This window comes from Haliotis rubra, unplaced genomic scaffold, assembly GCF_003918875.1.
Source record: "Haliotis rubra isolate DU_JTF1 unplaced genomic scaffold, ASM391887v1 Scf611, whole genome shotgun sequence".
Lineage (NCBI taxonomy): Eukaryota > Metazoa > Mollusca > Gastropoda > Lepetellida > Haliotidae > Haliotis > Haliotis rubra.
The window spans coordinates 450675-463068 of record NW_025767315.1 but is presented as its reverse complement, the minus strand read 5'-3'; the positions used below and the strand labels follow the sequence as shown (position 1 = coordinate 463068).

The window sequence follows — 12394 nt, the reverse complement described above, 5'->3', positions numbered from 1 at the left end:
TGGTCTAAGTCATTGCTTGTTTAAAATTTTAATGGAAGCTGTCAGAAATAATCAAGTGTGCATTAAAACTTTTATTCCCCTGTCAGCCAGTGGCAATGCTAGATACATGTTTAGATTAGGGAAGCCTTTCCCAGAATGGCCTCACGTCATCATTGAAATACTACGAAATTGACAGGTGCTGACAACAATGGTCCATCATTGAAGTGAGTTGACAGGTGCTGACAACAGCCCGGAAGTTAGTTCGCTAACGTAGGTATTGACTATGAAATGACCGTCCAAACGATTATAATCGATTGATTATTGATCTGACACTAGCGATTATCGATCTGACGAAATGTAACGATAACCAGCTCTAGTTTCAGTGAGGACTGGAGGTCTAGGGCCAATCTCTTCCTCTGTATTGATTGCTACCCTGACTGAAAGGAGTTGATTTCAATTTGACGAGAATGTTGAGGATTTTGTTTATTGTTCCAGATCACCTTGTTGCTCACGGGAGAATGAATGAAAAAGAAGCACGAAAGAAGTTCAAACAGATTGTAGCTGCTGTGTCCTACTGCCACTGTCGTCACATTGTCCACCGGGATCTCAAGGCTGAAAACCTACTGCTGGATGCCAACCTTAATATCAAAATAGCTGGTAGGTCCATTCTACTGCTGGACGCCAAACCTTAATATCAAAATAGCTGGTAGGTCCATTCTACTGCTGGACACCAACCTTAATATCAAAATAGCTGGTAGGTCCATTCTACTGCTGGACACCAACCTTAATATCAAAATAGCTGGTAGGTCCATTCTACTGCTGGATGCCAACCTTAATATCAAAATAGCTGGTAGGTCCATTCTACTGCTGGACGCCAACCTTAATATCAAAATAGCTGGTAGGTCCATTCTACTGCTGGACGCCAACCTTAATATCAAAATAGCTGGTAGGTCCATTCTACTGCTGGACGCCAACCTTAATATCAAAATAGCCAGGTAGGTCCATTCTACTGCTGGATGCCAACCTTAATGTCAAAATAGCCGGTAGGTCCATTCTACTGCTGGACGCCAACCTTAATGTCAAAATAGCTGGTAGGTCCATTCTACTGCTGGACGCAAACCTTAATGTCCAAATAGCTGGTAGGTCCATTCTACTGCTGGACGCCAACCTTAATGTCCAAATAGCTGGTAGGTCCATTCTACTGCTGGACACCAACCTTAATGTCAAAATAGCTGGTAGGTCCATTCTACTGCTGGACGCCAACCTTAATGTCCAAATAGCTGGTAGGTCCATTCTACTGCTGGACACCAACCTTAATATCAAAATAGCTGGTAGGTCCATTCTACTACTTAATGTCCAAATAGCTGGTAGGTCCATTCTACTGCTGGATGCCAACCTTAATATCAAAATAGCTGGTAGGTCCATTCTACTGCTGGATGCAAACCTTAATATCCAAATAGCTGGTAGGTCCATTCTACTGCTGGATGCCAACCTTAACCTTAATGTCCAAAATAGCTGGTAGGTCCATTCTACTGCTGGACGCCAACCTTAATGTCCAAATAGCTGGTAGGTCCATTCTACTGCTAGGTAGGTCCATTCTACCTGGAAACCTTAATGTCCAAATAGCTGGTAGGTCCATTCTACTGCTGGACGCCAACCTTAATGTCCAAATAGCTGGTAGGTCCATTCTACTGCTGGACGCCAACCTTAATGTCCAAATAGCTGGTAGGTCCATTCTACTGCTGGACGCCAACCTTAATGTCAAAATAGCTGGTAGGTCCATTCTACTGCTGGACGCCAACCTTAATATCAAAATAGCTGGTAGGTCCATTCTACTGCTGGATGCCAACCTTAATATCCAAATAGCTGGTAGGTCCATTCTACTGCTGGACACCAACCTTAATGTCCAAATAGCTGGTAGGTCCATTCTACTGCTGGACGCAAACCTTAATGTCCAAATAGCTGGTAGGTCCATTCTACTGCTGGACACCAACCTTAATGTCAAAATAGCTGGTAGGTCCATTCTACTGCTGGACACCAACCTTAATATCAAAATAGCCGGTAGGTCCATTCTACTGCTGGATGCCAAACCTAATATCCAAATAGCTGGTAGGTCCATTCTACTGCTGGACGCCAACCTTAATATCAAAATAGCCGGTAGGTCCATTCTACTGCTGGACGCCAACCTTAATGTCCAAATAGCTGGTAGGTCCATTCTACTGCTGGACGCCAACCTTAATATCAAAATAGCTGGTAGGTCCATTCTACTGCTGGACACCAACCTTAATATCCAAATAGCTGGTAGGTCCATTCTACTGCTGGACGCCAACCTTAATATCCAAATAGCTGGTAGGTCCATTCTACTGCTGGACGCCAACCTTAATGTCAAAATAGCTGGTAGGTCCATTCTACTGCTGGGCACGCCAACCTTAATATCAAAATAGCTGGTAGGTCCATTCTACTGCTGGACGCCAACCTTAATATCCAAATAGCTGGTAGGTCCATTCTACTGCTGGACGCCAACCTTAATATCAAAATAGCCGGTAGGTCCATTCTACTGCTGGACGCCAACCTTAATATCAAAATAGCCGGTAGGTCCATTCTACTGCTGGACGCCAAACTTAATATCAAAATAGCTTAGGTCCATTCTACTGCTGGACGCCAACCTTAATATCAAAATAGCTGGTAGGTCCATTCTACTGCTGGACACCAACCTTAATGTCCAAATAGCCAGTAGGTCCATTCTACTGCTGGATGCCAACCTTAATGTCAAAATAGCTGGTAGGTCCATTCTACTGCTGGACGCCAACCTTAATGTCCAAATAGCTGGTAGGACCATTCTACTGCTGGACGCCAACCTTAATATCAAAATAGCCGGTAGGTCCATTCTACTGCTGGACGCCAACCTTAATATCCAAATAGCCAGATAGGCCATTCTTCTGCTGGAAGAATACTCAGGCTGAGTGTAGATTTCCTAGCCGAATTTAGTACATCAGTTGTGACTCTATCCAAAACCTTTGTGGGTGTTTCAGGAAATAACTGTGTCAAATACACAGAAATACACATCGTATAAACCGTGACAACTAGAATGTGGATCAGTTGGACACAATGGCAACTGGAGGATTGTTTGCCTAGAATGGATCCAGTCCTAGTCATGTGGACATCACGAAGTGTTGGAGCAACCTCTACTCTCTCATGGTTGGAGGAGTTGTCTCCCTTCATCTGACTTTTGAAAATGCAATCACTCTTTGTATACAAGTATCTTGAATGCTCAGATGTAGGCTGTGTATTGGCAAATAAACTGTATTGCAATATATTGCGATTCAGGGACCTGTATTGCGATATATTGGTAACTTAAGTGTTTGGCAGTGGGTGACACTAATTGTGCATGTCAATCCTATTTTCTACATTATAAGTCCGTAAACATATATGATATGGTTCTGATAACATCAATCTCAAAATTAGGTTGCACAGTCAGGATTCTATTGTCATTTTTACACAGTTCATACTATTACAGTATGCCATTTTGTCATTGAATAAGAAGGAAAACATTTTTTTGTGAATGAAAGTTTGTATATTTTAATTTAAACCATAAAGATAATCACAAACACTTCATATGTTCTTTACCCAATATACCGGTTCTCTGAAAAAATATTGCAATACGTATTGTTTAAAAAGCGTATTGCGATATACCGCTACACTGGTAATGCCATGCAGTCCTACTCAGATGTGTTTGAGATGTTATTGGACCCGTGGAGATCTGGGGTAGAATAGGTCTTCAGCAACCCATGCTTGCCACAAAAGGCGACTTTACAATACAAAAGTTAGTACATTATTAACTATACAATTAATAAAGAAAATACAGAAATGCAGTATAATAATGGATAAGTAGTACATTGTTAAGTAAACTATAAGAAAATATGGAAATAAATAAATTTCAGAGCTAGAGATACCAAAATTTGAATCAAAATTTTATATTTCTGTTGGACTCATTTTAAATATATTTTCTAACACCTGGGAAACAGACAAACTGCACATAATTATTTTAGTTACAAATATTTTGAGTGAGTGAGTTGGGTTTTATGCCACTTTTAGCAATATTCCACTTTCCAGCAATATCACGGCAGGGGACACCAGACAAATATGTTGATGATATTGTGGAGGAAAAGAGGACTCAACTGGTCTTGTCGTTGATGAGGGTATAGTTCTGAGATTTATTGAGTGTCATGTTAAATATTGATGTTGAAATCTCCCTGGTTACAGATTTTGGGTTCAGCAACTATTTCTCCCCTGGAACCAAACTGAAAACATGGTGTGGCAGTCCCCCATATGCTGCCCCAGAGCTGTTCGAAGGGAGGGAATATGACGCCCCCAAGGTGGATGTCTGGGTGAGTAGTTTGTCCCCCCCCTAGCTTATCTGGAACTCTTTGTGAGAGGGAATATGACACCCTCAAAGTGGATTTCTTGGTGAGTAGTTTGTACCCTCTATGCTTATCTGGAAGTGTTTGAGAGGGAATATGACACCCTCAAAGTGTGAAATACACAATGCCATTTTAGAAAGTGGTCAAATGTAACATATGTTATATTTGGGATTACACTTTCTTAGTAAAGCACAGATTCTAGTACTTTTGGGGTTGAGTCCCATCCGGGATTCGAACCCACACCCTCAGAGTCAGGCACCTAATCACCAGCACACAAAGTCAGACACCTAGACCGCTTAGCAACCGCGTCCTCCACAAAAATGGAAGTCGGACAACTGGTGGTCTAGACTGCGGACTTTGTGTACCCCTCTGATAAGTGTTAATTGGCACGGCTCCCACGGCCGAAAGCTATGATATACACAATGCCATTTTAGAAAGTGGTCAAATGTAACATATGTTATATTTGGGATTACACTTTTCTAGTACTGATTTAGTACTTTTTGGGTTGAGTCCCATCCGGGATTCAAACCCACACCCTCAGAGGGTGCCTGACTCTGAGGGTGTGGGTTCGAACCCCGGAAGAGACTCAACCCAAAAAGTACTAGAATTTGTACTTTACTAAGAAAGTGTAATCCCAAATATAACATATGTGACCCTCAAGGTGGATGTCTGGTTGAGTAGTTTGTCCCCCTATGCTTATCTGGAACTGTTTGTGAGAGGGAATATGACGCCCTTGAGGTGGACGACACAATGGCTTGTTTGTTCCCACCACTGCCTCTTAACTTTTAAGGATAAAGGAGCATGCCGAGCAGTAAATCTGGCAGTTGTTGTGATTGAGATATTGATGATGTTTCTGAAGGTAATTATGACTTTAGATACATAATAAATGCTGTATGTTTGCAGAGTCTGGGGGTGGTTCTCTATGTACTTGTGTGTGGTGCTCTGCCATTTGATGGCAGCACACTGCAGTCGCTGCGATCTCGGGTGCTCAGCGGCAAATTCCGCATTCCATTTTTCATGTCTACAGGTGAGTGCTAGGGCCACTTCATTTTGCTTGATTCAGTCATTTTTGATTTGGCCATGCCTGATTCATGAATGTTTGAGTCATCCATGTTAGTTTGATTCACTCATCTTTGATTTATCTATGCTTGATCCATCCGTGCTTGATTTGTTCATGTTAGATTGGGCTATGTTTGATTAGTGAGAGTATAAACTAGAGTCAAGATGTAATAATAATAATTAATAATAATTGCATTTATATAGCGCGTCATTCACTAATAAAATGCTCTGTGCGCTTAAGATGGAAATTGACACTTGAAAAGAAATGTTTTGAGGCCAGTCTTAAAAGATGTTAGTGACTCGCTGGTTTTGAGTTCAAGCGGTAGCGCATTCCACTTCATTGCTGCATTGAAAGCGAACGACCTTTTGCCAAAGTTGGTTTTGATGTTTGGCACTGTCACTAGCATTTGGTTTTGTGATCTCAGTGTACCAAAAATGCACAAATTTAAAATCTCTGCACGTGAGCTGAATCTTTGAAATCAAGCCAGGCACATGGGCAGTGGATTTAGACGTAACATTTAGAATTTAAATTAGTCCTTTCGAAATGTGGCAAATTTGTTGATCACATGCTGGAACAGATTATGTGAAACATTCCCAATCTGTTTTGTCCTCAGAGTGTGAAAACTTAATCCGACACATGCTGATTGTTGATGCCAACAAGAGGTTGTCAGTGGACCAGATAATTACACATAAGTGGATGAAGCTCGGCGACATAGACGTGGAGTTTCAGCAAATGATCCAGGAGTACAACCAAGTTGAGGACCTGGACCCAACCCGCACGATCCAACCAAACCCCCAGATCCTGCAGTATATCGAGGAACTAGGCTTCGACAAGGAGAGGACCTTGAAGGTGAGGTGGAGTCCACATTTGGGAGGCGGGACACTTTCTCCCTCACATCATCTAGATGTCAGACCCGTGAAGATCCGGGTTAGAATTGATCTTCAGTAACCCATGCTTGTCGTAAGATGCGACTAACGGGATCGGGTGGTCAGGCTCGCTGACTGGGTTGACACATGTCATCGTATCCCAATTGCCTAGATTGATGGTCATGCTTTTGATCCCTGGATTGTCTGGTCCAGACTCGATTATTTACAGACCGCCGGCATATAGCTGGAATATTGCTGAGTGCCACGTAAAACTTAACTCACTCACTCACTCATCTTTATGTCAAACATAAAACTGTAAGATTATGGACGAATAGCAATAGTTTAGAGTAAGGGAGATAACTCTGGATAGGGAGGCATGCAAGAGAGACAGCTATACAAGGGTCGCACAGGCTTGAAAATGCCTGAAATTTGGTCATTTTACCCTAAAAAGGTGCTAATATTGTTTTAGCTTTGAAAAGGCCTAATTGCCAGTGATTTGCCCTATAAAGGCTCCATATTTAGCAAAGCTTGGCAAGTTATGATTTTACAATAAATTAATACATATTAAAAATACCTTGCAATGACAATGGGTGTTAATTAATCTCAATCCAAACTTTCCAAGTGCAGCAACCAACCTTGTGTGTACTTAACTGTGCCTTGTATGTGTTTCTATACTCCTTGAAATTGTTGCCTGGGCTTTACCTGTGAAGATCCGGGTTAGAATTGGTCTTCAGTAACCCATACTTGTCGTAAGGGGCGACTAACGAGATCGAGTGGTCAGACTCGCTGACTTGGTTGACATATGTCATCGGTTCCCAATTGTGCAGATCGATCCTCATGTTGTTGATCACTGGATTGTCTGGTCTTCACTTGATTATTTAAAGACCGCAGTCATAAAGATCAAATAATGCTGAGTGCGGCGTTAAACAATTATCCAACCAACCTTCCTACCCTGAAAAACCTCTAAAAATGTCTTCAATAATAATCTATTTGAACCCTGTTTTATGATTGACTGCTTTCTTTAGTACCTATAATTGTTTGTATGTTTGCATTTGAATTTCCCCAAACTGTTTAGCCTGCAATGCTGCTTATCTTGCGTCACATATAAATGTCGTTTTCTGATTGGCTGAGCGCTCTTCTATTATTTTCAATGTACCCCGCTTACAAGCGAGTAACATTTTCTATGTACCCCGCTAGGAATACCAAACTCCTTTGGTACTACGTAGTAGTAATTCTTTATCTCGAATAACATTGAATCACGTATGATGTACGGAAATTACTGATGTTTTGCGAATGCAAATCGATGGAAGGGAGATAACTCTAAATTTGTTTTACTAGTCGTCTGGTACTCCATACTATGATCCGATACCCGTGCTTCAAACAGTTCAAAATAACCATTGAGGTGTTCGGTAAGATAAATACGTTGTTCACTGGTCCTTCGGGGCCCATGGGTTGATGTCCCCCTCGAGACCAGTGAACAACTTATGTGTCTCCTCTGTGTTAGGACACAGCTCAACCTTCCCTGTTTCAGTCTGTGCTGGAGCAGTGCTACGACCACCACAGTGCAATCTACCATCTACTCCTTGAGAAATACAAAAAGCATCCAAAGACACTGACCAGCAAACTTCCTAGTATAGTTCTGCCCCAGAACTTGCCCATAGCGACGAGGACAGAGAGGAGGTCCAGCATCACCACTGGTGTGGGTGAGTAATGACCACCTTGTGACCCGTGAATATCCGGGTCAGATCTGGTCTTCAGCAACCCATTCTTGTCGTAAGAGGCGACTGATGGGATCGGGTGGTGAACCGTGAATATATGGGTCAGATCCGGTCTTCAGCAACCCATTCTTGTCGTAAAAGGTGACTGATGGGATCGGGTGGTGACCCGTGAATATCCGGGTCTGATCTGGTCTTCAGCAACCCATGCTTGTCGTAAGAAGCGACTGACGGGATCGGGTGGTGACCCGTGAATATCTGGGTCAGATCTGGTCTTCAGCAACCCATGCTTGTCGTAAGAGGCGACTGACGGGTTCGGGTGGTGACCTGTGAATATCTGGGTTAGATGTCATATTGTCAAGATGTGATCTCATACTTTCAAGATGTGACCTCGTATTGTCAAGATGTGATCTCATACTGTCAAGATGTGACCTCATACTGTCAACAAGTGAACTCATATTGTCAACGTGTAATCTCATATTGTCAAGACATGACCTCATACTGTCGCGATGTGTGTTCCAGTGGAGCGAGTGGAGGTGCCTGTGGAGGTCCACGAAGGGGAGAGGGCGTCTCCTCAACCCCCCACCACCCTGCCCCTCCTAGCTGCTCATCTAAGTGCCATTACCCAAGTGCAATTTAACAACGACAAAAATCAACTCTCAGCTGTGAGTAAAACCACTTTTACATGATCACTTCATTCTAGTATTTAAACTTGGTACATAGTAATCTCATGATTGATGATTGGTTCATTAAAGCCAATCAATTGTCAAAATTGTTTGTGTCATTTCATGGAACTCGTTTAAGTGTCATATATATGTCATGTGAAATGATAGCATAATCTTACTTCTCTGAAGATTAAAAATGTTCAATTCAATGATCATACACAAAGCTAACTGCAAACAGCAACATGTTTTATTTATAATAATTTATATGGATGTTATATTTAATGTATTAAATTTCTTAGATTTTGAAAACATTGTTTTATCATGCCTCTCACATGTTTATCAAGCTTGTGAAGGATTCATCGTTAAATTTCTCTACAACTCCAAAATACTTTCAACGGTCAAAATTGGAACATTTCTCATTCTAATTGACTTTTTACATTGATAAACAACGAAAGAAAGCACACCTTAGTTTGAGGGGCCAATTGCTGAATAACTAACCTGGATGCTTGTGAAATTCTCTAAAACTGACTTTATCCACTTAGTGTACACATGGCATGATTCATATTTAAGTCACATTTTGGACAGTTTTGTTTTTGTCCGGGAATGTATACCGAAACGTCGCATCATAAGATTTTGAAGAAGTTGTTATCCATAATGTATCTACCTTTCCTATCATTCATCTACTTCTAAAAATGCCAATCAAACAGATCAGTAATGAGATCGTTGAGGTAATTCAAGGGGAGATAACTCTGTTTTTCTTCTTTCCCAGCCTGAGGACAGTAATCAGTCAGATTCTGACGAGGAGCCATGCCCAGAGGCTCTGGCACGGTATTTGGCGATGCGGCGCCACACAGTCGGAGTTGGCGACCCCCGGCACGAGGCGCCAGAAGATGCCCGAGTCAAGATGGCCCAGAACCAAGCCCTCATAGCCACTCCCCAGCCGACGTTCTTCATGCCGTTCACGACGTTCCCCAACACAAACCTCCCGCAGTACCTCCCACCAGTCTCCTCGCCCCTCCAGAACGTCTCCATCACTGATCACAACCTGCTTCAGCCTCCCATTCCAGGGCAAGGTATGATTTGTTGTTTCAGATTGTTAAAATTGTCTGAGGGTATTCTTATAGAAAACATGACTTATGAGTTGGCCCATAACTTAAACCTTGTTTTGGGAATTGGTTAAAATCTCATAATTGATGATTGGTTCATTACAACACGTAGATTATCGAAAATAATTGGTTTGCGTCATTTATGAAATTTTCCTGTTGTTTTTATTAATGCACACACAAATTTATAAAGACCTGTAGTTCTTTGGGTTTTTTTGTGCAAAATGCTCAAAATGTATTTGCAAATTTCGCATCTGACTAGTATGTTAGGAACATAAATTTCCTGGAATCATTAAGATCAATTCAATCATGACTTGGAACGAGCTTGCAGTGATTATGAAATGTAAATTTACTGACACAGACAAAATCAACCTTGTGCAAAATATTATTAATGCAAACAAGTGTTCCAAAATTGTTTGTGGTCGATTATGAGAAAACATGATCAATTGCTTGGTCGTTTAGTCACTGCGACCAATCTTCGATTATTTCAATTAATTTGGTAAGAGGCGATTAAAGGGGTCCGGTGGTCAGGCTCCCTGGCTTGGTTGACACATGTCATCGGTTGCTAATTGCGCAGATTGATGCTCATGCTGTTGATCACTGGATTGTCTGGTCCAGACTTCATTATCTACAGACCGCCGCCATATAGCTGGAATATTGCTGAGTGCAGCGTAAAACTAAACTCACTCAATTAATTAGACTACCACTACTTAAACCTTCCTCATATTTGCTGCTGTCTGCTGTGCCATTACTTTAACCTCCCTCTCTTTCAAGTTTATCCCAGATGTGGTTACATATTGTAGACATTGTGTCACAATGTGATTATTTACATGATGTGATTTATGTTTTACCCTTAATCAACAGGGCAGTGGTTTAGCCTAGTAGTTAATGCTTCCATTCATCTCACCTAAGGGCCTGGTTTGATTCCCAACATGTGTACAATGTGTGAAGCCCATTTATTGTGTCCCCTGCTGTAACATTGCTAGCATATTGCTAAAAGCGGCGTAAAACCAAAGTCACTCACTTATTTACCTGTCTCATATTTGTTGCACTGAGAGGTGGGCCGTTACTCTAACCTCCCTCTGATTTAGGTACATCCCAGATGGGTAGAAGAGCATCTGATGGTGGTGCTAACATCCACCGCTTCTCACAACACTTCCAACGCCAGATGTACTTCGACAGCCAACCAGGAAGTCATGAAGGGTTGTCTCCCCTGAGTCAGACCACACTGTCCCCGACAGGGTTGTCTCCCCTAAGCCAGTCGACACTGTCACCTACAGGGATCCCACTGCCCACGCCGTCCCTGCAGAACTCTATCACAGTTGAGGAGGTGGAGGATGTGGGATCAGACCAGGAGCCGGACGCTGATGCAGTGCACAGGTGAGTGAGGGGGGCAGGGCTCGTCAGTCCACAGGTGTGTGAGGGGGCAGGGCTTGTCAGTGCACAGGTGAGTGAGGGGGCAGGGCTTGTCAGTGCACAGGTGAGTGAGGGGGGCAGGGCTTGTCAGTGCACAGGTGAGTGAGGGGGGCAGGGCTTGTCAGTGCACAGGTGAGTGAGGGGGCAGGGCTTGTCAGTGCACAGGTGAGTGAGGGGGACTTGTCAGGGTTTGTCAGTGCACAGGTGAGGGGGCAGGGTTTGTCAGTGCACAGGTGAGTGAGGGGCAGGGGTTTGTCAGTGCACAGGTGAGTGAGGGGGCAGGGTTTGTCAGTGCACAGGTGAGTGAGGGGGCAGGGTTTGTCAGTGCACAGGTGAGAGTGGGGGCAGGGGTCAGGCACAGGTGGTGAGGGGCAGGGTTTGTCAGTGCACAGGTGAGTGAGGGGGCAGGGCTTGCCAGTACACAGGTGTGTGAGGGAGTGCAGGGCTTGTCAGTACACAGGTGTGTGAGGGGGCAGGGCTTGTCAGTGCACAGGTGTGTGAGGGGAGCAGGGCTTGTCAGTACACAGGTGTGTGAGTGGGGCAGGGCTTGTCAGTACACAGGTGTGTGAGGGAGCAGGGCTTGTCAGTACACAGGTGTGTGAGGGAGCAGGGCTTGTCAGTACACAGGTGTGTGAGGGGGCAGGGCTTGTCAGTACACAGGTGTGTGAGGGGGCAGGGCTTGTCAGTACACAGGTGTGTGAGGGTGTGAGGGAGCAGGGCTTGTCAGTACACAGGTGTGTGAGGGGGCAGGGCTTGTCAGTACACAGGTGTGTGAGGGTGCAGGGCTTGTCAGTACACAGGTGTGTGAGGGGGCAGGGCTTGTCAGTCCACAGGTGTGTGAGTGAGGGGGCAAGGCTTGTCAGTGCACAGATGAGCGAGGGGGCAGGGCTTGTCAGTACACAGGTGAGTGAGGGGGCAGGGCTTGCCAGTGCACAGGTGAGTGAGGGGGCCAGGGCTTGTCAGTGCACAGTTGAGTCGGGATGGGGCTTCATTAGGCGAGGTGGAAGGTGAGGGCTAGACCAGGAGCCGGATGCTGATGCCGTACACAGGTGTGGGAGGGTGCAGGGCTTGTCAGTACACAGGTGTGGGAGGGTGCAGGGCTTGATGCCTGAGGGTGTTCAGTCAGTACAGAGGTGAGTGACCGCCTTGCAGGGTGGACTTTAGATTAA

The 12394-nt window shown here is 43.9% G+C and overlaps 1 protein-coding gene across 2 annotated transcripts in view; it reads left to right on the top strand.

The window, feature by feature from the left end:
- The window catches only part of LOC124255908 (serine/threonine-protein kinase SIK3-like), a 95792-nt gene that overhangs the window by 57045 nt on the left and 26353 nt on the right, over nucleotides 1-12394 (top strand). For both annotated transcript variants that reach the window (XM_046689855.1, XM_046689856.1), the window contains exons 4-11: nucleotides 475-636; nucleotides 4243-4367; nucleotides 5304-5427; nucleotides 6074-6309; nucleotides 7858-8029; nucleotides 8564-8706; nucleotides 9476-9779; nucleotides 10901-11189. In XM_046689855.1, coding sequence (XP_046545811.1) covers nucleotides 475-636; nucleotides 4243-4367; nucleotides 5304-5427; nucleotides 6074-6309; nucleotides 7858-8029; nucleotides 8564-8706; nucleotides 9476-9779; nucleotides 10901-11189 — 1555 coding nt within the window. The remainder of the gene's footprint in view (nucleotides 1-474; nucleotides 637-4242; nucleotides 4368-5303; nucleotides 5428-6073; nucleotides 6310-7857; nucleotides 8030-8563; nucleotides 8707-9475; nucleotides 9780-10900; nucleotides 11190-12394) is intronic.